The sequence below is a fragment of the Pseudorca crassidens genome, chromosome 1 (genome assembly GCF_039906515.1).
Source record: "Pseudorca crassidens isolate mPseCra1 chromosome 1, mPseCra1.hap1, whole genome shotgun sequence".
NCBI classification, from domain to species: domain Eukaryota; kingdom Metazoa; phylum Chordata; class Mammalia; order Artiodactyla; family Delphinidae; genus Pseudorca; species Pseudorca crassidens.
The window spans coordinates 188,248,885-188,274,773 of NC_090296.1; the positions used below are offsets into that span (position 1 = coordinate 188,248,885).

Sequence of the window (25,889 nt, forward strand, 5' to 3'; positions counted from 1 at the left end):
GAAAAAACTCTATCTCCATTTTGATGACTCCTGAGCTTCCATTTTAGCTTGATTTTTTTTTGGGGGGGAGGGATGGAAGTGAAAATTTGGAAGAAATATCCTTGATGGAAATTTTGTTTTAAATATTAATAATATTAATTTACTTAGTAAATTTGTCATGAATATGGTATAATGCAGAAATAAAATTAGTCTCTTCTCTTTTTAGATTCATATATATTTATTTCACGATTATATCATAAGCATTTTCTTAGGATATGAGCTTTTCAAATTTGATGATGTATATCATTGAAACAAAATGCTAATTCTCTAATTCCAAAAGCACTAAAATCTCATATTTAGCTTTTATGGATAAACAATAGATGGGAAAACATTAGAAGAAGAATATGAGTGCAAAATGACCTTAATAAAAGCAATATCTGGTTTCTGCATATAGATGAGTCCTTAACACATGAGTTTTAGTTTGTACATGTACCTACTGATTTGTGAAAACATACCCAAATTACCAGATCAGATATTAATAATGAATTTTTCCTATACATGTTACTTGAAGGGCCGTCCTGGAACACAAGTTTATAAATTCCTCAATAAGATAAGATTTTAAATATTATATTTTAAATTATTTTAAAATAATTTGATGCTCTATAAAAACTAAGGTTTGTATTTTAAAAGATGCACTTTGTATGTCAACTATATTTCAATTTTTAAAAACAATTTTAAAAAGATGCACGTTACAAACCATTAGTACATACATTTTATCCATTACATTGCTTATCATTTAAACTTCTGGGATCATTCACTAAAACAGATATTTACCCATTTTTTTCCTTAGTTCTAATTAATATTTTTAAGTGAAGAATATTATGATCAAGAGTTAATTTGGATGTGTCTTATAACCTAAATTTGCCTGAAACAATCATTTTTTAACCTACTCTTCTTTTGAATTCACATGTGTTCACTGCTTTTGCTTTGCACATTCAACTTACCTACAAAATAATAATCCAAGGAAGTGTTTAGCACATTATATATGTATGTGTTATCTTTCTTACTATTGATAATTTTAAGAACTAAAGGGTTCATATCTTATGCATCTAATTAGGGTTACTTAGACCCTTATTCTTCTGTGATGAAAATATATGTCATAGAAATAACAGTATGACTTCTTTCTTGCTTGCTTTCTTTTACTAATACATTGAGGAAAAGAGTTTCCAAGTATCCTAGTGTTTTAAGTAGAGATCTTGTTGGGTTGCTAATGTGGTGAATTCTCATTTCAGATTTGTTCTTGCCTCAAGACTTCAGTCTGATTGGATGTTGATGCTGTATTTTGCACATACTCATTTGACTGTGACAGTGACCATTGGGTTGCTTTTGATTCCAAAGGTATTCCTCCAACATTACTTTTCTCTTGCAAGATAGTTGTTTTAAATGAGCGTGGAATTGTTTCTCCTTTAAAAAATATCTGGCAATATAGGCAAAGGGAGGTGTGAAGATTTGCTTGACACGCTACAATGTTTTTAAAACTCCCTCCTCAGGAATCTAGGTGTCTCTTTTCTTTGGGCATTTATTAAACATCTCACACAATTTTTAACTGCCTTAGTTTGTACAAAACCCATCATCCGTTTTAGTCCTTTTCCAAATACTTTGATATCTATTCATGTTTTAATTATTAGGGGTTCAAGGTGGCCTTTCATTGTAGCTGTAACCTCAAGCTCATTTTTAAAGAGAATTATCCTAGTCTAAGAATCCTCTTGTTTGGATTCACATTCAGGGAAGTACTGTGTTTTAAACATTCAGAGAATTTTTGTGTAAATAGAAATAATTATAATGTTGTATAAAAAGAGTCTTGCTTAACAATGATGGATTCTGACAAAGACTTATCTACACAGCATTCTGACGTGGAGGGAAACGGGCCAGGACTCAGAATACAGGGATTCTGAACTCATACCCCACCCCAAGTTAGCTGTGTAATGTAACGTTAGGCAAGACTTTTCATCTCTCTGAGTCTGTTTCCTCATCTATGACATGATAGCAGTGAGGCTGCTTGGAATAAAACAAAATGATATCCGAGTTTTGGAAAAAAGATACTATACAAATTATCATTATTTTCCTCTTTTACATGTAGAAAAACAAAATATTAGAACAAAATATTATGTGTAGAAAAACAAAAATTATCATTGTTTTTTCCCCTTTTACATGTAGGAAAACAAAATACATCTTTATCAGTGTCGTACAATGTAACGTTAGCACAGCTGAAACCAGAATTGTGATTTCACTCTAGGCTTCCTTTACCTCACCTCTCACAGTTAACCAAAACATTGAACTTCAGCCTGATTGAAAAGGTCAAACAATTGTAAACACAGCAAAATGCCTATTTTCTTCCTTACTTGAATTACACCAGATAGCCATAATTTTCATGGATGTGTCTGTTCCTGCAATCTATCTTAACCATCCTTATACTGTACGTAATATGACTACATTTTTATTAGATGGGTGTATACTCAGACTATTTATTCATTCAAAAAATTGTTATTGAGCTCCAGAGACAATTGAAAACATATGTTTACACAAAAATTTGTTCTTGATGTCTATTACCTTGGTAGTGATGGCATCACGGGTGTTTGCATATGTCCAAACTCATCAAATTGTACACATTTAATATGTGCAGTTCTCTGCATATCAATTATACCTCAACAAAGCTGGCTTAAATTTTTTTTTTAATTTGTACATGAATGTTCATAGCAGCATTATCCATAATAGCCAAAAAATGGAAACAACCCAAATGTCCATCAATTGATAATGTATAAACAAAATGTGATATACCCACAAACTGAAATGCTATTCATCAATAAAAAGGAATAAAGCGTTGATACATGCTACAACTTGTACAAACCTTGAAAACCTTATGCCAAGGAAGCCAGATAAAAAAGGCCACATATTATATGATTCCATTTATGTGAAATGTCTGGAATAGACAGCTCTAAAGAGACAGAAAGTGGGTTAGTGGTGCTGTGGGCTGGGGAAAAAGGGGTATGGAAGTGACTGCTTCCTGGGTTCAAGGTTTCTTTTGGGGATGATGAAAGTATTCTGGAATTAGATGGTGGTGATGATTGTGCAACCTCATGAATATACTAAAAAACACTGATTTGTATAGTTAAAAATTGAGAATTTTATGGTATGTGAATTATATTTCAATAAATTAAAACATTATTGAGGAGCTTTACTAAGCACTGTTCTATATCCTAGAATAAGAGTAGTGAACAGATATAAATCTGTGCTCTCATGGTGCTTATATTCTGGTGGAAGAGAGGAGGAAACAGAAAAGATAAACAAAATAAATATTTAAAATAGTATTTCAGATAGGGATAAGCATTAAGGAAAAATCATAAAGCAGGAAATGGACAATATCTGACAAATAACTCTCTTAAACTCACGATAATCTCTAAGACTTTGCTCAAGAAAAATAATTTCATTCTTATGGGCTTCCCTGGTGGCACAGTGGTTGAGAGTGTGCCTGCCGATGCAGGGGACATGGATTCGTGCCCCAGTCCGGGAAGATCCCACATGCCGTGGAGCGGCTGGGCCCGTGAGCCATGGCCGCTGAGCCTGCGAGTCCGGAGCCTGTGCTCCGCAATGGGAGAGGCCACAACAGTGAGAGGCGCGCATACCGCAAAAAAAAAAAAAAAGAAAGAAAAAAATAATTTCATTCTTATAAATAACCTCCAGTAGCATGTGAGATTTTGGAGGACCAGGACTCTATTTTCGTCACCCTTATGGCCTTAAGTTTATGGCACATGTGGCTCCCACAAACATAAATAGAAGAGTGAGGGGAAAGTTCATCAGTTCCTGTGGTTTCTCAGCCGGTCCCAAATACAAAAGATTCATTATTACTTAAATAGAGAACTACCATCTCACATGTTATCTCCAATTTGTGTTCACCTGCCTAGCTGAATATTTTAACAATAGTTGACATTAAAATATCTCTGTGTCTCTGTATCAAAGGGCAACCTGTTCTGTTTTTTTCTTTTATTATATTTTGTTTTTTTAAGTATCAAATGTCTTTACAGACAATGCCTAATAGTATAGAGGGTAAAAGATTTGTCAAGAATCACACAAATTAAGTGGAAGGACCCCTGTCACATGTATATTTTGGAAGTCTAATCTATTACATTTGGATTACTGCTACATTTCTTATCATGAGATTAGCTACTTTTTTTTTACACTAGGTCCTTGTTGGTTATCTATTTTAAATATAGCAGTGTGTACCTGTGAATCCCAAACTCCCAGTCTATCCCTCCCTCCCACCCTTCCCCTCGGTAACCATAAGTTCAGTCTCTAAGTCTGTGAGTCTGTTTCCGTTTTGTAAATAAGTTCATTTGTGTCATTTTTTTTTAATTCCACATATAAGCGACATCATATGGTATTGGTCTTTTTCTGTCTGACTTGCTTCACTTAGTGTGATAATCTCTAGGTCCATCCATGTTGCTGCAAATGGCATTATTTCATTCTCTTTAATGGCTGAGTAATATTCCATAGTATACATGTACTACATCTTCTTTATCCACTCATCTGTTGATGGACATTTAGGTTGTTTCCATGTCTTGGCGATCGTAAACAGTGCTGCAATGAACATTGGGGGTGTATGTATCCTTTTGAACATGTTTTTCTCCGGATATATGCCCAGGAGTGGGACTGCTATTTTTAGTTTTTTAAAACCTGTTCATTATTTAAAGAAATATTTTACCTGATGACAAGCTAGGAGAAGAGAACCCAAGTTCTCTCAGTTTTCATAGGACAATCACCTGGTTTATATGTTGTGTAAAATGTGGGTGGATGCTTTTGATTTTTCCTGCTCTCCATCATTTACCCAATTCATTCTTCCTCACTTTTCCACTTGAAGAAGAGTAGAGATAGCAAGAGTACGTGAAACTGAAAAATAGCAAAAGACTACATGAAGATAATGAAAATATATCAAAATGCAATGAAGGAGGAACTTGAGAATAATGATGAGCTTAAGAAAAAAAATCTATAATTTCAGTGAATCTTTGAATTTTAAACTCAGATACCATCCAGCGCAAGCCCTTTAGGCTAAGAGGACACTGTGCTCCCGAGAGGTTCCATGGCCTGGTTAAGATCCCAGACAACAGAGTCGAGGCTGGAATTCAGACCTCCTGTGCCCTGAGTTTTGAAAGTCGTGTTTTTGAAGCTCTGTGTGACAGACTGAAAGTCATATTCCTGTGATCAGTCCAGTTGTGCCCATAGATGAAATACAGCCTCCTCTGTGTAAAGTGAAATGACATGATACACACCACCTGTCAAAAAAATATTCCCATTCAGCTGCCAGTGGGTCCAAATTGCTACTCTTAGAGTACAGTGTACTAAGAGTACCCTAAGAGAACATTCCTTTGGATTCTTCTACTTATTTTCATTTTCAAAATGCAAATATCGTTGAAGAGGAATAATGTGAGTTAACCCTTGGAACCTGGAAAAAAGACAAGAATGAAAATAGGAGTCAAAGAGGGAACCAAGTGTTAATGTTGCCTCACTGAGTGCTCTAGCATGTAAGGTGGGAAACAAAACACACATATGGCAGCAAATATTTTGTAAAGAGTTCAGTGAATGAATTCATCTAAGCTGAAGAAATGATGTAACACTAGAACCTTCAGAAAATTATTATGTTGTGTCCTACAGTGGACTAATGTCTACAGCTCATATTGAATTTCTATTGCAGTTTTCACATTCAAGCAATAACCCACGAGACGACATCGCTACAGAAGCGTACGAAGATGAGTTAGACATGGGCCGATCTGGATCCTACCTGAACAGCAGTATCAATTCAGCCTGGAGTGAGCACAGCTTGGATCCAGAAGACATTCGGGTAATACCAGTATTTCTTCTTTTCTGTTTTAGATTAGACCCATTCATACAGGCTCGCACGTGTGGGTCGATGTGCATGTGTGCTTCTTTGTGTTAGAGAGCATGTGTGTTTGTGTAAGAACTGAAGGCATCACATGCAGTTAACCCAGTTCTAAAACATAGAATCCCAGTATAAGTTAGGCCACACAGGCCAGTCTTGATAGTCTTAACTGACTTATTGGACACCATGATGATGAACTGGTTGTACATGTCCCATGATGACGGTTTATGAGATCTTGCTGATGGGAAACTAGGATAGATCTGTGAGCAGAGAGTGTGAATTATTTAAAATAATCTGTGACAATATATCAGCATTTGGAGGAAGAAGATGCTTTTGTATTTGATGGTCTGTTGTACACTAATTTAACATTAGGTGTAATTTTATCAGTGGCTACATGATGCTTCCCATATTGTTCAGGGATATGGTTTCTCAGTAGACAACAGGCTGTGTTTTGTCATGGTCCAGGCTCAGCCTGGTCCACGCAATTCACAAGTTCAAAGTGCCTGTTGCATGAAGCAAGTGCAGAATGCAGGAGTTCACGTCTTAAAGTTCAAACGCTGTGTGAAACAAGATACAGAGGAATCAGAAAGTGAGAGTGAGGGGAAAGTTGATGAGCAGAGATGTTAGGAAGAGCTCCGTTCATTGACTTCACATTACAGTTAGTGATATGAGCCGGCCCAAACGCTGAATTCCGCACCTCTTTGAATCTGCTCTTGTTATGTATGGCAGGACGAGCTGAAGAAACTCTACGCCCAGTTGGAAATCTATAAGAGGAAGAAGATGATCACAAATAATCCCCACCTCCAGAAAAAGCGGTGCTCGAAGAAGGGCTTAGGCCGTTCCATCATGAGGCGGATCACCGAGATCCCGGAGACGGTCAGCCGTCAGTGCTCCAAGGAGGACAAGGACGCGTTGGACCACGGCGCGGCCAAGGGCGCCGTCCCGGGCAGGAAGAACCCACAGGAGGCTGCGGGCGGCGCCGGGAAGCCCAAGGAGGAGTCCCTGCGGAACCGAGTCTTCTCGCTCAAGAAATCGCACAGCACGTACGAGCACGTGCGGGAGCAGCCGGGCAGCCCAGGCAGCCCGCCCGCCCCGAGCCGGGAAGAGGAGGCGGCGGCCACGGACGACTCTGCGCTGGGGTCCCCGGCGGGAACGAACCGACCGCGAGCCCTGCAAGACGACAGCCAGGCCGTGTCCACCGAGTCCGTGCCTCTGGTGTGTAAGTCGGCCAGCGCCCACGACCTCAGCTCGGAGAAGAAGCCCGGGCCGCCCCGCACATCCGTGTTACAGAAGTCCCTCAGCGTCATCGCCAGTGCCAAAGAGAAGACGCTCGGATTGGCCGGGAAAACCCAGGCGTCCGGCGTGGAGGAACGGGCCAAAGCCCAGAAAGCTCTGCCGAGAGAGAAAGAGACAAACAGAAAATACTCAAATTCAGATAACGCAGAGACTCAAGACTCTGCCCCCCCAAACTCCAATCATTCAGAGGAGCCAAGAAAACCTCCGAAATCTGGGATCATGAGGCAGCAAAGGGCCAACCCCCCCACTGCCAGTTCCGACCTGAGTCCAGGTGCCCCCCAGATGAAGGACAGCTTTGACATAGGGGAGGTGTGCCCCTGGGAGATCTACGACCTGACCCCCGGTCCTGTGCCTTCAGAATCAAAAGTTCAAAAGCACGTATCGATTGCGGCTTCTGAAATGGAGAAAACCCCAATTTTTTCCTTAAAGGGGAAATCTCATCCCAAGCCTAAGGCAGCTGAACTGTGTCAGCAGTCCAATCCGAAGAGCATAGACAAAGCTGAGGTGTGCCCTTGGGAGAGCCAAGTTCAGCCCCTCTTTGAAGATGAGAAGTGTGTGATTTCCAAGACTCAGGTTCCCCCAGGAAGAGCTCAAGGGGAGAATGGCGGCCAGCACCCTGCAGCCAGTGTGTGTGCTGGGCAGTGTGAAGAACTGCCTCCCAAAGCCGTAGCATCAGAAGTGGAGAATGAAAACCTCAACCAACTAGGAGACCAGGAGAAAAAGACATCTTCCTCTGAGCAAAATGTGCCTGACTCATATAACTCAAGTAATAACTTTCAGCAACCCTTAGCATCACGAGCTGAGGTATGTCCCTGGGAGTTTGAGACCCCAGATCAACCGAATGCTGAAAGAAGTGTAGCTTTCCCTGCCTCTTCTGCTTCAAGTGCAAATAAGGTAGCAGGGCCTCGGAAATAAGAGGTCTGGGATCATTTTAAAGTGTAGCATCCCCAGAAAGAAAAGGAGAAGGAAGAAACGCTGAATTCGCTATAAGACAGAAGATACAGGATCACAAATTCCCAAGGAGTATTGGTCAGTCGAGGGAAATGTGAAAGGGAGGGGTGGAAGAACACATAGGAGGCCAGGGCAACGTCGTAATGGAGAAGTTAGACTGGCCAGGAAAGTCTTGCCCCAGGGAACACTGGGAAAATCCTTACACTTCAGCATATGTTTGGGGGAAGTAGCCCTCAATGTCTGCCCCTGATCAATACTTACCCTTGGGACTTGGAAGATCCCAAGCAAGGCAAACCAGAAGACACAGAAGAGGGACGAGATTTTGCAAAGGACAGGAAGGTATTGACGTATGTGACCGAAATTCTAAGTAGCTGACTAAAAAGAACTTACTTTACCTATTTAACCTTGATAGCACTGCTAACTTAATGCATCCAAAAATACCTTTTATATTAATGATTGCTTTCATTTTCTTATAAATGTCTGTTTCAGTACATTGTTGTGTCTCATTCCAGCATTCCAGATTGTATAATTTTTGCAAATAACTTTGATATTATGTGACACAACACATTTATGCAATCTGCAGCTACTCAATTGTTATTGCAACTTCCAGAATACCTGCTATCTATCAACTTTAGTTGATTCTTGAAGTACAGTATGCTTTCTCTGGCTTGGGAAGCCATAACTGTTATGATAAAACCTTTTAGTTTTGGCTGTGGTTTATATATTGTGAATTTGGATTTGACTCTATTATTTCACATCATGGTTTGTTATACTGTCTTAATAAGGGTTTTTTATACAAGTTGAGTTTCTTGTTTTGCACTTCCTGTTAGGACTCAGAAGCTTTATTAATATTGGAGATCAAGTGGTCCTACTTAGTCATACATCTTATTAAGTTAAGGACAACTTATCTGTTGTTTGTTCAAAGTCAGGGAAAGATAATGCCTTCATTCCAATTAATTGTCCCTTTTAACTCTTTCAGGATTTCATACTTAGCAGCATTTCGTAAGGAAGGAAGAAGCTAAGAGTGAGAAAAATATACTGTGCTTATTATTACCATTGGCAAGGGAAGACTCTGGGAATGACAAGAGAATTAGAGTACTGCAGAGCCGGGGGATTTGCCTTTAAAACAAAGACAGAAAGGGAGCTCCCAAGAGCACTTTCAAGGGATTATATTTTTAAAGAGAAAAATTATTATAGCATCAAGATCATTATATGGATATATTTTTATTATGTATACTAAATATATAATATTTTACATTACCTTAAACTACTTATTCTCATAAACTCTTATTCATTGCTTCAGGCAGGGGTAGAACTTGCTGGGCTTGAATCCCAAAGAGGTTTATAACCAGAGTTACTCAAAGCCTATGAGGCAGTGTGGGCTCTTCATTCTTCCAAGCCCTGGAAAACTTCCAAGTCCTGCAAATGGCCTAGGTGAGCTACCAGGCTCAAAATTCCAAATGTAGGGGTTACTTGCAAGGCACAGCAGCTCCCAAAGCATGTTTCATAAAACGTATCGCATTCCACACTGATCACCTGGCACAGCCATCCGAAGCTACTGATTTAGCCCTACTGATGTGATCATGCAAAGAGATTCCATCGCAAAACTCAGTCTCATTTTATTTTAAGGTGAATCACTTAAAAATAGAACCCAGACTTCCTTTCTCTCACGCTAAATGCTGAAGTATCACGGCTTGTTCGGCCAGGACATTTATAGCCTAAATAACTGTTTTTCATTTTCTGAGCAGCAAGGAGAACGTGCTAGGAGGGTAGAAGTTGAGAAAAGGGCATCAGAAGGTGGATACGGGCTGTTCTTCGGAATATTACTCTCAGTGGAAGATAAAAACTGGGAATTCTCCTATTCATCATCAAAATTTTCCCAGTGATTTGTATTCAGAAGTAACGTGCACTTCACCATTTTGCAAAGCTGCGCGTAAATCTCCTCACCCGTTTGCTTGCTTCGTGCATTACTCAGGATGGTGGGGTAGGTTTGAAGAGATGTCGAAATTCTATTTGTTTTTGCTTTCTTCATTTACTTCCTTCTCCGCTTCCTTTTCAGTCAAAGCCTATCTATCTACTCAGTCACCTTGGACTACAACTTTAAGGTATAAAGTTGTGAACTTGGTTTGGAGTGTCCAGACCCACCTATTTGTTTCCTTTACATCTGAGATCTGTTAGTACTTTACTGACTTTTTCAGAAATAAGCGGTCAGGCATCAGTGACTTTTTACTGCACTTCAGGATGACCCTGCTAGAGATGTGGCCTAAAGAAGACTTGCCAGTTTCTACCTTAGTACAGTCCATAGAGTCTCTTCCACCAGCATAAATCAGCAAGAGCGCCTGGGGTCTTTCCTAGACTTTCATTGCCATTATTTATCACCAAGAGAAGTTTAAATCTTCAATCCTTGAGGTTGTTTTCCCAGATTGATAACAATAAGCAAGTGAAGAAACACTATTAAGTTCACAAACATTTGCTAGGTTGTCCTTCTCAGTGCATGTGCAGGCTGCATCCTGTCCTTGTTTTTAAGCCAGGGTTTATAAATAAGTAGATTTATACCAATCTTAATAGAACTGTATATTTTATGCAAGAGTTAAACGCTTTACGACATGAATTATAACCCAACCCATCGTAAACGTTGGTGGCCATATGGATTTGAAACTCGACAGTTCTCTTGTATTTGCTTCCTAGGTCTCTGCATGCAAGTGATGACACAGGTAGGACTGAAAAAAAACACTGCCTTTTGACTTCTAGCATTTAGCAGCCGAGAGATGTAGAGTCAGTAAAGCTGTCAGTCTTTTCACTTAATCTATGGTTCTTCTGAAACTATTATCTGAAACCTGCAGCATCCCACCACAAAATATTTGGTAAATTTATGTCGTGACGTGTTGCAGCATGTAAATACTTATAACTTCTCTGCAATAAAACATATTTATATGAAAGCAGTTTGTGGCAATTTGTGTGTTCATCTATCAAAAGTTGAATTCATTTCACCTAACCAACTTTAGGAGGAATCCCGTATATCTTTGGCTTTGGTACACTTATGTGCACACATCCCCACACTGCCTATATATAGGAATGTGTGATTAGTCAAATGTGGCCTCAAACATGCAGGTAATCATTTGGAGCCAATAAAACCTGTTAGGACTAGTGGTTTTGATTTAAGGATGCTCCAGCCAAATGGGAACTAATTCAGCTACCTTTTAAATTTTTTATTTATTTATTTACTTATTTACTTATTTATTTACTTACTTATTTACTTACTTATTTACTTATTTATTGGCCGCGGCTTGTGGGTTCTTAGTTCCCCAACCAGGGATTGTACAAGTGCCCCCTGCAGTGAGAGCACAGAGTCCTAACCACTGGACCGGCAGGGAATTCCTCAGCTACCTTTTTAAAAACTGAAGGTAAGTTGATTTACAATGTTGTGTTAGTTTCTGGTGTACAGCAAAGTGATTCATATATATATATATATATATATATATATATATATATTTTCTTTTCCATTGTCGTTTATTAAAGGATCTGGAATATAGTTCCCTGTTCAGCTACCGTTTTAAATTTACTCAACAAACATACCAGGCCATCTGCTAAGCAACGATGATGATCTTCAGATGAACAAGGTGTTCCAGTAGCACTCAGACCCATAAGAGTATCCGGGCCCTGCTATGGTATTACACAGGATAGCGTGACCAAGTCTCGGAGCCAGGGCTGTCTTCATAGGAAGGGCACATTCACCAGGCTGAAATTCTGCAAAGCCATCAGGTATGAAAGGGAAAGAATGTAGGGCCGGAAAGGTAATTGTGCACAGCATTGCACGTCTTGCTTCAGGTAACTACAGTGTATCCTTTAGTACTGGGAGCTATCAAAAAGCTTTAAATAGGGCATAATCAAGTCACATTTTAGAAGGAAAGGATTTGTCCCCCGAATTATGGGAAGCAGCCCAGAAGTGGCCTGAAGTGGGAGGAGACTAGAGGCAGCTACATCAGCTAGAAGAGAGTCGGGGTAAGGGAAAGTGAGGGCCTAAGGAGGAGAGGAAAAAAATGTTGGTTATTTTTTATTAAAATAGCATCTTCCAATGTGTTTCCTGTTATGTTATACTCCTAGGAAGCCAGAAAAATCAGAGTAATTAGGTAACTGTGTCAAATATAAATGTTCCTTCTAAGTTTGTTAACATTTTGGATAATTTCAAAAGTTTTCAAAGCCCTCTCTGAAGGTCACTGGACCTCAGTATCCTCTACTTATGAGAAAAAGCTGGATGCCAGGTTCATGCTATGGGAAACCTTGATACTGAACTGGGCTGGGAAAGGAGCAAAGGGCTTGCCTAGATGCAGACCTAAATTCCTGCCTGGAAGTGGCAGCTCTGAAGCAGCTCCAGAAAGAAGCAGGTGTGGCAGGAGGTCAGAGGGATCCACCCTCTCCCTGCATCACCTTTCCTTTAAGTGGTTCCTGCGATGGCCCTTTCCCAACCCTTCACACCATTGTTATTGCATATTTGCATATTCTGTATTCTCTCAGTACTTACACGGAGAATCAGTGGTTTCAGGTCTTTGAATGATCCTAAAGAGCTGAGACAAAAGCCTTTGGGGATTAACAAGCCATGGAAATCAAGTCTACTTATGTGATAGGAAGATAGAGGCTGTTCAGTGTTTGTTGGAATTGCTTGGGTAATGGCTGTATTATTTTTCATATATTTATGCACAGTAACAGTTTTGTTTCTTTGTTCTACATTTAGAACCTTTTTGTTAAAAAAAAAATACCTAAGAGGACTATTCCTATCAGAGATTGACTTTATCACTCCAAAAAGTAATCATGTCAATCTCTTGTTCTAAAGCAATGCAAGTTAGTTAAGATTTTCATTATTATTTCAGCATATTCTGTCCTTTTCCCCCTGAATAGTTATGAGGACAGAAGTAATGTCTTTCTAACTTTGGTTATTTTCTCTTGAAACATTTGTTTCTTGGAAAGTACAAGGGCAAACTCGGAGCACATTGTATGCTTTAATTCAGTGTTAACTGGTCAGACCAGAAGACAGACAATGGAAAGTCTGAATTGGTTTTTAATTTCCCTTTCTCTGCGATGTGAATATAATACTTTGCCAGAAATAAAACTGTCTGATCAAATGAAAATGGGAAATGAGAGATAAATATGGGAAAAGTCTTTGTTGCACAACAGTCACATTCCTAGAAAGAAAAGTAAGTATGCAAATAGCAGGTCATGACAATTCTTATAGAACATACTTCCACTTCAGTTCAAACAGCAACAGAAAAGACGGCAAATTCCCTCTTCAAGATTTTAAGCCCAGTTTTTCCCCTAGCATACCATGGGATTTTATTCCTCCATGCCTTTTGTCTTGCTGTTTGGTCCATCTGAAAATCTCACCCTCCTTCTTCTCTGTGTCAGCATCTTATGTGTGCTCCAATACTAGTATGATCATATAATTTATTGTCCAAAGAAAACCTTTGAGAGTGAAAGTGCAGTGCTAATAATAAATAATTATGCTTGGAAAACAGTGTAAACTGGGACTATCCCAAGCAACCTGGGATGTTTGTTTGTTTAGCCTATTCAAGGAGCGGCACAAATGCCCTGCCCCTTCCATGAAGCATTTCCTGACGCCACAAATCAGAATGACTTTCTCCTTCCTCTGTGCTTGCCTTAGGAATTTGCTTAAGTCTATGACTGCGGTGACCCACAGTTTAGTTAGTTACATAGTCCTCTGTATCATCTGCTAAAATAAGAGCTCCTGGGGGCAAGAAATTTTTTTTTGTTCACCTCTATATCCCCAATTTCTAGCCGTGTGCTTTGCTCTGAGTTCAATAAATATTTGCCGAATTGAAATGTTTGATTACTAATCATTGTCTAAAATACGCTTGAAGAGAAAGAGAAACTCAGGAGTTGGATGAAGACTTGCTGCAGAATTTCTGAAATGTTCAGTACGAACTGGTCTTCCATCCACATCCTGGCAGTGTCTGGAAGCTTCAGATTATGACTGAACCGCAGTAACTGTCCAGCATTACAAGGTAAGAATTGATTTGTCACCCTAAGGAGGGAGAAGCTGAAGGTTTGGGACATGGCCCAGTTTGTTAGAGCTCTAAAAAATATTTCCATATGTCATAAAAAGTAAGAAATGTTTAATTTGACTGTAGGAACTTACTTTTAGTTATTCGAACTCTTTGGAAAATAAAGCTTGGTGGGGTCTATATAAAATATCCACATAAGAATAAATACTGATGCTAGACTTTCAGATGTTTCTGCGAAATGAGGGCGTTTGAACAAACTGAATGTTTTACTGGCTTTAGAATTTCTTATCCATGTATTTCATGTTATGTAGAAGTCATGATATGCATGCATATAACTATAAAGTTTCCATATGTGAACAGCAGTATAAAAGTTTGTGGATTGATTTAAACCCTCTTGAGATGAATTTGTAAGTGTTAAAACCTACTCAAGGTGTTAATATTTTGGTAGAAATTTGCAGCCTTGTTTATCCACCTTGTGTGTGAGACTCCTTTTAAACTTCCTCCAAATGAATGGGTCTGGTCCATTAAAAGCTGAAAACATTCTGTTCCCTTTGGCTAATGCTTGACTTTTTGGGAGCATCTTAAGTATCAATGATATAACCTGACATTTACATAGCACCTCTCTCCTCAGCTCAAAGAGCTCATTGTTATGGGAATTCTCACTGGCGTCTTACTCATCATTGTGTCCTCCTAAAGGCACATCCCCTTCTAAGACCTAATCTTGTGTATTCCCATTTTTTTAGTTTATTAAGAGAGTATATGCTTGTTTCCAGATTCACTTGACATAACACAATTCTAATAATCCAGTTGTTTCATTTGTATCCCAAAATAAATTAAATAGAAGTAAATTATTCCATATCTGTTACCATTTAGCAGCTACATTTTTTCCTCAGGAGCAGCCCCAACCCTGGAAGTGAATCAGTGCTTGACAGTGGCCAAAATGGCCAAGAAATGCTGAAAACACTAGAAGTACAGGAGACCCAGTGTGGAGGAAGAGGCTTGATGTACCTAGAAGAGGGTGTTGAAAACCAGTGCCAGTAGCATTAAGCTGAGAAGTATCAGAAAAGGGGCAAAAAAGGGGGAAATAGGAGGCATCCAGGAAGAAATGAAAACAGTTAATAGAAACAGCTGAAACTGTGGATGGGGCAAATCACAGCAGAGGGGAATAGTTACGGGGTCAGGAAAATGCAAACCGTCCGTCTGACTGTAGTACCAAGTGTCCTCAACAAACACTTTGTAGACGCCATCAATCTCTACAGTCTGTTGACTTTAAATAATGGAGATCACCCTTGATGATGTGGGTGGGCCTCATTCAATCAGTTTAAGGTCTTTTTAAAAATATTTATTTATTTATGTTTGGCTGCATTGGGTCTTCGTTGCTGCGCACAGGCTTCTCATTGCAGTGGCTTCTCTTGTTGTGGAGCACGGGCTCTAGGTGCACAGGCTTCAGTAGTTGTGGCACATGGGCTCCGTAGTTGTGGCTTGTGGGCTTAGTTGCTCCGCGGCATGTGGGATCTTCCCAGACCAGGGCTCGAACCCGTGTCCCCTGCATTGGTAGGCGGATTCTTAACCACTGCGCCACCATGGAAGTCCCCAGTTTAAGGTCTTGAGAACAAAAACTGAGAAAGAATTCTGCTTCAATACTATGGCATAAAAATCCTGCTTGAGTTTCCAGCATTCCAGCCAGCCCTATAGATTTCAGACTTGCCAGCCTCCACAGTTGTGTGAGCCAGTTCCTCAAAATAAATCTCTCTCCCTCTCTATGCATCCATCCATCCATCCATCCTGTTGATTCTGTTTCTCTGGAGTACTCTGACTGTTACTGATTTTGGTATTGAGAGTAGTTCTAGAGGAACAGAATCTTAAGAGTGAATTTTCTGAATCGGTTCTGAGGTTCCTGGAATTGGTTCCCTAATTTGATTAGATTTAAATGCACTAATGACTCGTTCTGGTGGGAGAGAGGGTACTGATAATCCATGGTGTAATGTGGCAATAGAAATGTACAAAATCTCACCACTGAATCTTCCTAATCCAGCACCTACAGGAGGCAAGGTTCTGGGCGACCATCTGTTTGGTACCTTAGAACGTTTTGTCAAACCAGCAAGTATAAGGAGATTGGCTTCTGGCTCCTAACTGCTATGGGCAGTGTGGGGAAAGAAAAGTATTAGTTCCGGGATTCAGATTCCCACTTCTACCACCACATGAATCATCTGAAAGTTTCTATGTCTGTCTTGAAAGAAATCCTTACCTCCTGTAGCCCTGGAGCTGAGCTTTATAAAAACCAGACACAGAATCTCTGCAGTTAGCAGCTGAATTACAATGCAAATTAAATTTTCAGCTTTACAAGGTGTTGCAGTACAGGCATTGATCGGGAAGGAATGGAGTCCTGAAAACTGGAATGGGGCATACGGCTAGATCCTGATGAAGCTGGGGACAGTGAGTCTTCTTCACAGGTACAAACAGCCCTTAAGCCACTCCCACCTGAGGAGATTAACCCTGCTTTGCCTGATGAAATTGTAATGGCCTCCCCTGAAGGAGCTGCCTTGAAAAACATGGCTGATTCTCCTAGGACATGCCCCCACCACTCCTCTTTGCTTCTAGACCCATAGCTAGACTCAAGTTCCAGTGAGCCCCAGATGAGGTGCAAAGAGTGACCCACAAGATGTGTCACACCACAAAAGACCCCATAATTTTTCCAATGTATCCAGGCAGGAATATGGGGAATATTTATGGGAGTTGAAGTTGTGTGTGATAATGGAATGTAAAGTTGGATCAGGCTGAATTTATGGAGCCCACTAAACAAAAATTCTGGGTTCAATATTGTAACTTAAAGAGTTAGGAAAAGCTCTTTTTTTTCGCGGGGCGGCTGGGGCAGGGGTGGTGTTGGCTGAAACATAGACTGAAATGTCTCCTACGCTAAATGAAGTTGAAATGCCAGAACTTCTTTGGTATACTGTAGAAGAATATATCCAAAGGCTTAGGGAGATGGGGATGTTAAAGTTAACTTGTCATATAAGATCTGCTCGCCCCCATGACCAAGGGGCCAGAGGCCACACTATGACTATAAAAAACAAATTTGTGAAGGGAGCCTCAGCATCCTTGAAGAGCTCCGTGGTCGCTCTTCTCTGTAGGTCAGAAATCATAGGGAGAATGGCTACCACTGACTGGGATCCTTAAATGTCGTGGGGATAATTGGATCCCAGGGTGGCAAGGGCCGCTGGTGGCACTTAATCACCAATACAAGGCAAGAGTTGTTACCGTAATGGATAGCAGAGTCAAGGCAGCAGTCAAAATAGCCTGACTCGCAGAGACCTGTGTCATTGGCCAGTTGAACAGTTTCCCTAAAAGAGAAATAGATGGGCAGTCTCCGAAATTCTGGCTTGATTTGCATATGTGGAAAAGCTCTAAGTCAGATGACAGAAGTCTAACTTGAATCACCACAACTGAAGAGTCATGGCCCTTGAGTCAATTCCCAGCCCTGAGCTGGTTTCCAGACCCAGAACCCCTTGAATAGAGAGGAGACTGTGTCCCCTGGAGAAGGACCTCATCACACTGCCAAAAATTTATACTATTAATCTTTCTCCCAGCCTTCTCCAAACATAACTACTGCCTTTTACAAGGGTGACTCTGCACTGGGGAAAAGGAAAAAATCAGAGTTCTCAGGGATGATTGAACCCTAGTTCTGAACTGACACTGTGGGTCAACAGAGTAGGGGCTTATGGAGGTCAGGTGACCAATGGAATCTCAGCTCAAGTTTATCTCACACTGAGTTGCCAAACCCATCCTGTGGTTAATTGCCCAGTTCCAAAATGCATAATTAGAATAGAAATACTCAGCAACCAGCAGAAACTCCAAATTGTTTCCCTGAACTGTGGAGCATGGTATGAAAGGCCAAGTGGAAGTCACTAGAACTGCCTCTACATAGGAGTAAAGTAAACCAAAATCAGTGTGAATTTCTGGAAGTATCACAGAGATTAGCAGCATAATCAAGGACTTGAAGGATGCAGGAGGGTTGGTTTCCACCACATCCCCATTCAACACACTTATTTGGCTTCTGGAGAAGAGAGAGAGTTCTTGGAGAATGGCAGTGGATTATCATAGACGTAACCAGATGGTGACTCCAATCACATCTGCTGTTCCAAATGTGGTTTCCTTGCTTGAGTAAATTAACATATCCCCTGGTACCTGGTGTGTAGCTGAGCTATTGATCCAGAAAAAGGTTTTTTTCTCCATACTTATTAGTAAAGACCACTGGAAGCAGTTTGCTCTTAGCTGGAGAGGCTAGAAATACACCATCACTATCCTACTTCAGGGGTACATCAATTCTCCAGCCCGATGTCATAATTTAGTCTGCAAGAACCTTGATTACACGAGACCTCTTTTCCACAAGACATCACACTCATCCTTCACCTTGATTATATGCTGATTGGAATGACTGAGCAAGAAGTAGCAACTACTCTGGACCATTGGCAACAGATGATGACATGCCACAGGGTGGGAAATAAATCTGGACAAAAATTCAGGGGTCTTCCACCTTCGTGAAGTTTCTGGGGGTCCGCTGGTGTGAAGCATGTTGAGATATCCCTTCTCAGGCGAAGTACAAGTTGTTACATCTGGTCCCTCCTGTAACCATAAAACAAGCACAGTGCCTAGTGGGTCTCTGGATTTGGGAGCAACATATTACTCATCTGAGTGCACTCCTCTGATCCATGCATCAAGTGACTAGGACAGCTGCTAGCGCTGAGTGGAGCCCAGAACAAGAAGGTTCTCTAACAGGTCTATCCTGCTTGCCAGCTGCTCTGCCCCTTGAACCAATAGGTCCAGCAGATCCAGTGGTGCTTGAATTGTCAGTGACAGATAGAGAGGCCGTTGGGAGCAGACAGGCCCAACAGATCGGTCGCAGCTCAGACCCTTGGGATTTCGGAGCAAAGCCTGCCATCCTCTGCAGACAACTACTTTCCTTCTGAGAAAGAGCTTCTGGCTTGCTGCTGGGCCTTAGTAGAGACTGAATACTCAACCGTGGTCCACCAAGCTACCATATGACCTAAGCAGCCCATCATGAACTGGGTGTTTAGGTGGATGGTCAAGGGCTTGGAAGTAACATGATTGGAATACTGGTGACAACAGAGTCTGGGGAAGAGGTATGGGGAGAGACCTCCCTGAATGGACAAAGAAAAATGAACCTGTGTGTGTCCCAGTGCTTACCAAAGGGTGACCTCAGCAGAGAAGGATTTTAGTAAGCAAGTGGATAAGATGATCTGCTCTGGATACCTCAGTCTCTTTCCTATTCACCCCTGTTATTGCCCACTGGGTTTATGAACACACTGGCTGTGGTGGCAGGGATGGAGGTCAGGCCTGGGCTCAACAACATGGACTTCTCTCCAAGGCCAGGGTGGCTATAGCCACTGCTGCGTGCCCACTTTGAGGCCAACAGCGAGTCTTCAATATTCCATCATTCCCCAGAGCGATCAGTCAGCTACCTGGTGGCACGTTGATTACACTGGCGATGGTGACAAATTATTTGATCAAACACTAATCTAGGTGTTGCTGTTGAAGGTAGTTTGTAGATGTGATTAACATTTACAGTCAGTTGACTTTAAGTAAAGGAGATTATTCTCATTAATATGGCTTGGACTTATCCAATCAGTTGAAGGCCTTAAGAGCAAAAACTAAGGTTTCCCACTCTCAAGACAGTAGCATAGATATTGCCTGAGTTTCCAGCATACTGGCCTACCCTACATTTCAGACTTGCCAGCCTCCACAATTACGTGAGCCAATTCCTTAAAATAAAGCGTCCTCTCTCTCTCCCTCTCTCTCTCTATATATGTATATATATGCATATATATATGTATATATATATATTATTAGTTCTGTTTTTCTAGAGAGCCCAGACTGATACAAATGAGGAACTAATAGCTCTTACATTGTTGACTTGCTATAAGAATTAAATAAAATAATGTGTTAGTAACTTAATATGTTCCTGGCACACAGTAAGCCTTCAAGCAATGATGATAGCAGTGGTGACAATTACTGTTATCTCATACACATCTTCTAGGAGTTCTTTAGCTGCATTTAGCTTGTATTTGTTAAGGCAGCAACAGGGTGATTCCAAGAACTGTTTCAATTTCTTCTCTTCAAACAGCAGTGAAGAATCAATCGATATTTTCTGCTTCTGCGGGTCACACAACCTTATAGGCAGATCATATTATTCGGGCTTCTCGAACATGACTCATCACTCTTCCTGGACAAGCAGAGGTGAGAGATGCGGAGGGTGGGAGAGAACCACTCAACTTGATTCACGGCACCTGGAGGAAAATGAAGGCACAATGTAATATGAGGTCTTTGTGTCAGTACCAACGAGCAAGGTCCAAAGACCAGTCCTAAACACGGCCAAGCAGCAGAGGGAATCCGCAGCTGAAACCACATGGATCCGAGGCTAAAGGCTGATCTGTTCTTGAAGGGGTTCTGTATCAGTCAGGGTCCTGTCAGAAAACAGAAACCACACTGGTTAGTTGGACTGGGAAAATTTAACATAAAATTATTAACCAGTAACAAGCGATTGACTTCCAAGAGGGGGAACGAGAAGTCTTCGTAATAACAGAAATAGCAGATGCAGAGTGCAGCCCCTGCCTCTAGGGCTGAGAGAGGGTGCCCAAGGAAGGAACAAGCATGGAAGCAGCCCCCGTCCGTGGCTGAGACCCCCTGTTGGAGAGGATGTGTCTGTGCATCTGTAGCCCACTGGATGGAGGAGAAGTTTCCTGAGATCCCACAGGGCAGGACTGGCCGCCAAGAACCTCCCCGTGGAACTCATTGGGTAGCAATAGAAATCACTGGAGACTGTGCACCTCCAGCTCTCCCATGCCCCCTTGCAGGAAAAGGGGCCATGCCATGAGAGCAAGAAAAATACAGGCCCAGAAAGAAAAAGAGAGGCCTCTTTCTCTTCCAATGTCTCTCCCTCGTGCTCTAATGTCAAGGACTAACGTTGCACCAGCTGACAAAGGAGAAGTGTTCCGGGTCCATCTCCAGGAGCACAAAGCAGGGCAAAGAAGAAGGGTTTGGAGCTGAGACAGTGATAACCAGCAGAGGTGCAAAGTAGGTAAAACCAAGGCACAGGTTGGGAGAAAAGTCCTGAGTCCATCAAGGTCATTGTCAATGTCATGCTCATGACCTCTGATGAGGGAGTATTGAGACTAGCAGAATATTGTGGACATAACAGCTCTTGAATTAATCTGCTCCTGAACTTGTAACTGCACATTCTCTAAAGCTGCCCTCCCCGATCCAGTGCTTAAAAGAAATGAAATACACCAGCTCCCTGTTTGTCTGGGCAGGCTGGCTTGGGTCCTAATGAGACGTCTACGGCATGCTCTGTGTTAGGGGCTTTGTGTCATTACTAGTAACTTCCCAGAGCATAAGCTGGAACTAAACAAAGGGAGATTTGGAGTCAGCATTAGCTACAGGAGCATATAAACCCAATTTGAATATTTTGAAATTTAATTAACCCCTACTATGAATTGTTTGATGGAATTCACCAACTCAGAGTCAGACCAGTTCCTACCACAATTTGATTGGACTTCTTAACCATATGGTAACGTAACAGGTTCATTGAGGGACACTGGTAAATCTTTCCCAGCGAAATGTTTAAGAGAATTTTATCAACCCCAGTCTCAAAGGACTTAATTTAGGTATAATAACTCCTTTTTCTCTTTCTGCTGCTGAAATGTGGAGAGTCTATGAATAATTGGAGTTGCACACAGCAACCCACCCGCATGGCCAGAACAAGCCTTAAAGTGGGCTCACGCCCTGGAGACATGCCATCTGTTAACTCCGGTTCTGGGAGAGTCTTCTTTTCTGGCCTGGAGGCTTATTTTTCCTGAATTAAGCTAATTAGCCTACGGTGGACCCAGCTCTGTGCCGGTGTTGAGGGAAACTGTCTAGCCAGGACATAAAACTATGAGAAGGCTACGAAGAACTAAGGAAGGGGCCTCAACCGTGTGTCACAAACAATAAAGACAAGAAATATTCAGGCACAAGGACAACCAGTGTATGTGACTGTCCCTGGGCAGGACTCATGAAGAAACCAGCCCAGATTTTGTCTGACGTTTTGGTGTATTTTCTTTGGTGGTGGAGTAGGGTGGAGGGTTCCAGTAGAAGAACGACTTGAAGTGGGTGATAATACAAATCCTGGGGTCCAGTTCTGCTTCCTCGACTCATTAGTTCTGTGACTTGAGGCAAAGTGCTCATTTAGCCTCAGCCTGCTTGATTCCCAAAGGGAGAATGATGACAGATGATTTGTCCTCCCAAAATGAGACTCTGTAAACAGTCAAGTTCCATCAGCGTTTATGATTATTCAGAAGGTATATTTAAAAAGACGTGATGAGTCAGAATATCTCTTTTCTGGGCCATAACCTCTCATGCTCACCTTTGAAAAGAATTGCATTTAAACACATCTGAAAGAAAAACCACCTTCAGCTGCATATTTCACCCAGAATAAAGACAATAGGAAGTGAAACAACAGTCCAGGTCCCTACGCGTATATTTGTTTGCTCCTTATTTTAACCCAAAGAAGGCAGTGATTCTTTCAAAGCCACAGGCAAACACGCCAAGCGCCCAGGTTTCGATGGCAGATGACAGCTGAGAGTACAGGACGAGCTGAAGGCTCTATTTTTAGGTTTGAGTCAAAGAATAAAAATCAGACCTTCCTGTGGGAATCATCTACACTGACTCATGCGACATCATCAGGCCGGAATAAAATAGCTCTATAACCCAAGCGTTCATTACCTGAAATAAAGAAACAGAAGCAGATTTTGAGATTCCTCTCTCCATACCCTTAGACGTTGGGAGCACTCACTGAGATGAGCATGGTGCCCTTAGTCAGTGTAAATGAACCCAGCAGCAGAGCTGGCTGTTCAGTGGGAAAAGCGGGGGAGGGCGGCACTTAAAAAGTCAGTACAGACTAGAAATTAAAGAGTATTTAAATCCAAGGCAAGGAAGAAAGCACCAGCCACTCTAAATATTATTCAGTCAGTTGCTTGACTGATCACGTCTAAGCTTTCTGCCCAACCTGAATTGATGGGTCTGTTTTCATCTTCCAGGGCCAAACACAGTACTGGGTTACTTCAAGAATGTATGGAATGTGAACACAAAAACAATATTCGATATCGTCTAGGTATTATGGACTTGGACTCAGAAATGTAGATGTCGTCTGATTTAAACCCCTTCATTTTTAAAGTGAAGTAACTGATGGGACTTCCCTGGCGGTCCAGTGGTTAAGACTTCACCTTCCAATGCAGGGAGTGCAGGTTCGACCCCTGGTTGGGGAGCTAAGATCCCACATGCCTCGTGGCCAAAAAGCCAAAACAAAAAAACAGAAGCAATATGGTAACAAATCCAATAAAGACTTAAAAAATGGTCCACATCAAAAAAAATCTTTAAAAATACGTAAAAAATAAAGTGAAGGAAATTATACCCATAGAATTGTAACAACTTTCCCCAGTCAACTAATAAGTAAGTAACAGCATCTAGACCACACAGAACAGAAATACTCAAAGACTATATGGTTAAGTTCCTGATTTTCAACAGGGGGAAGAGAAGGTTCCAAGAACTACAGACTAAGGTAATGAAGGAATCCTAGATTCATAGCTGGAAGCAGCATAGAGATCATCGATTCTGACCCTCTCAGTTCAGAGATGAAACAGGACAAGACAGGGTATGGTGCTGGCCCAGCGACATTCAGTCAGTTGATGACAGAACCCGGGCTAGAACCTGGGTCTCCTGATCTTTGCCTGGGGATCTTTCCACTTCATTAGCATTGAGATTCTTCTCAGGCAAAATTCTAGAATAGATTATTAAACAGATGGCTTGGGAGCATTTAAAAAGGAAAGCAATCATTAGCAGGCAGCATGGGTTCAGTGAGAATAAGTAAGTCATGCCAGGCTAAACTCATTTCCTTTTTGACGTGGTTACAAACAAGTGTACACATTATTGTAGGATGTGAAAACGGGGGGATACTCCAACAGAATTGAGGTGAGCTCCATCTACCCAGCTTAAGGTCATAGCTAACCTATCTTGGTCTATACTTTTCCTCTCCTTGTTTCCCTGGCCCATGCTGTTTTCAGAACTCTAGAATACTCCATTTCCCCACCTAAGACTGGAGCCAGTGAGAATCTACATCCTTTCTTGTAGAAACTTTGTGCAGCTGGAATCCTTTAACCTTTTCCAAATCAAAGATATGGGACTTATATATTTGCAGAATTTGTTTTGCTTGTGAAACTAAATACTGGGGAGAAGGCACATAAATATAATATACTGAGTGGAGGAAGACAATGGGAACATTAGATTCACTCGATTTTTCTAGTGCTCTTTGGAAAATACCATGCATCCTTAAATGCCAAGAGCCCCAGGAAAGGAAGGAAGATACCATTACCAAGTGATACGTGCAGAGATGCACATCTCTCAATTTGTAACGAAATCAAATGTCAGGCTGTCCCACGGTTAATCATGGTATGTATTATTATGGAGATGCGATATAGATGAACTTGGAGAGGAGTTTGGAAAATCTGTGTGAAGGGAGAAGGGGTTTTAATCTATATAAATCTTTGTCAAACCCCTGCCTTAGGCTGAGCTTATTTAATAACATTGCCCACCACCAGGATGTCAGAGGGCAACCTGAGGTGACCAAAGTTTTCTAGATTAGGGAGGGTAACCCAGGAATCTTAATAGAATACATAGTGCACCTTGATTGCCCGAGACTTCCATGGTCTCCTCATCAATCACTGCGACCATATTTTAGGACAAAGCCTGTGTTGATTAATGGTTCTAGAGTTCTCTAGAAGCTGACCACTGCTCTATTCTTGACTCTTTAGTGTTTAATTGACGTCCTGGATGAAAGCATACATTCTTTGTTGATCAAGTTAGTAGCCAAAAATTTAGGCTCAACTTAACTTCCTACCAATTAATTCCATGCAAAGATGGTGCAGCCCCAGAAGAAAGTCAGTGCTCCCTGCTGAAGGTGGTTAAATAGAGGCTGGATGAAGCTTGGTGGAGACACAGCCCAGGGCATCTAATGCATCTATGAGGCTATGAGGCTAAAATAGTCTTTAAAAATTCTATTTTGTGATTCAGTTGTTCTAAAATAAAGAGGCATGAAACTATCTGAAATGCAAATGAGTGGCACGTATTGATGGTTAGGAAAAGTAATGTTTGGGTTTTTTTCATGACTTTTCTTGGTTTTGCCTGTCCAGGGTGACACATGCCATATGTGTTCAATATGATTCAGACCCAGATGAATAACTCAGAGGAGGCCAGCCGACACCAGGGAGACTTCTAGGTTAAAAAGGTGAGAGTGAGTCACAGATTCATGTAAAAAATTGTATTTGCAGGACAATGTTTGGATGAGAAAAAATATCCCAGAGGAAAAGTGATCTGTGTATACATCCTAGTTTAGAGGAAATATCATTGTACTTAAGGGTAGAAATTGGTCCTATTTTAAATTCCATTTTAAATCATGATGATGTTTTCTGATCATCTTTCAAATGGAAGTCTCCAGGGTGCTTTCAAACAACTATGTAGCAAGAGGAGCTCTCTCCCTTTTGAAAGGGAACCCAAGGGTGCCTGGCTCCATGGGGGCTGGTGTCAGTTCTCAAACAAAGTCCATCCTGCCCGAATCAGTTTCAACCACGCGGGAATTACTTAACGTCAGCAATATCTTCCCCATT

The 25,889-nt window shown here is 41.2% G+C and overlaps 1 protein-coding gene and 1 long non-coding RNA gene across 2 annotated transcripts in view; both read left to right on the top strand.

Annotated features, from left to right (window-relative positions):
- The window catches only part of GPR158 (G protein-coupled receptor 158), a 324,536-nt gene extending 313,436 nt beyond the window's left edge, over positions 1-11,100 (top strand). Inside the window, exons 9-11 of the mRNA XM_067703480.1 lie at positions 1,272-1,377; positions 5,726-5,872; positions 6,641-11,100. Coding sequence (XP_067559581.1) covers positions 1,272-1,377; positions 5,726-5,872; positions 6,641-8,122 — 1,735 coding nt within the window. The 3' untranslated portion in view covers positions 8,123-11,100. The remainder of the gene's footprint in view (positions 1-1,271; positions 1,378-5,725; positions 5,873-6,640) is intronic.
- Positions 11,101-11,425: 325 nt separating this feature from the next.
- On the top strand, positions 11,426-25,510 carry LOC137205372 (uncharacterized). The gene is made up of 3 exons (XR_010934109.1): positions 11,426-14,175; positions 16,514-16,628; positions 25,416-25,510. It is a non-coding gene; the product is annotated as an uncharacterized lncRNA (long non-coding RNA).
- Positions 25,511-25,889: the final 379 nt, after the last annotated feature.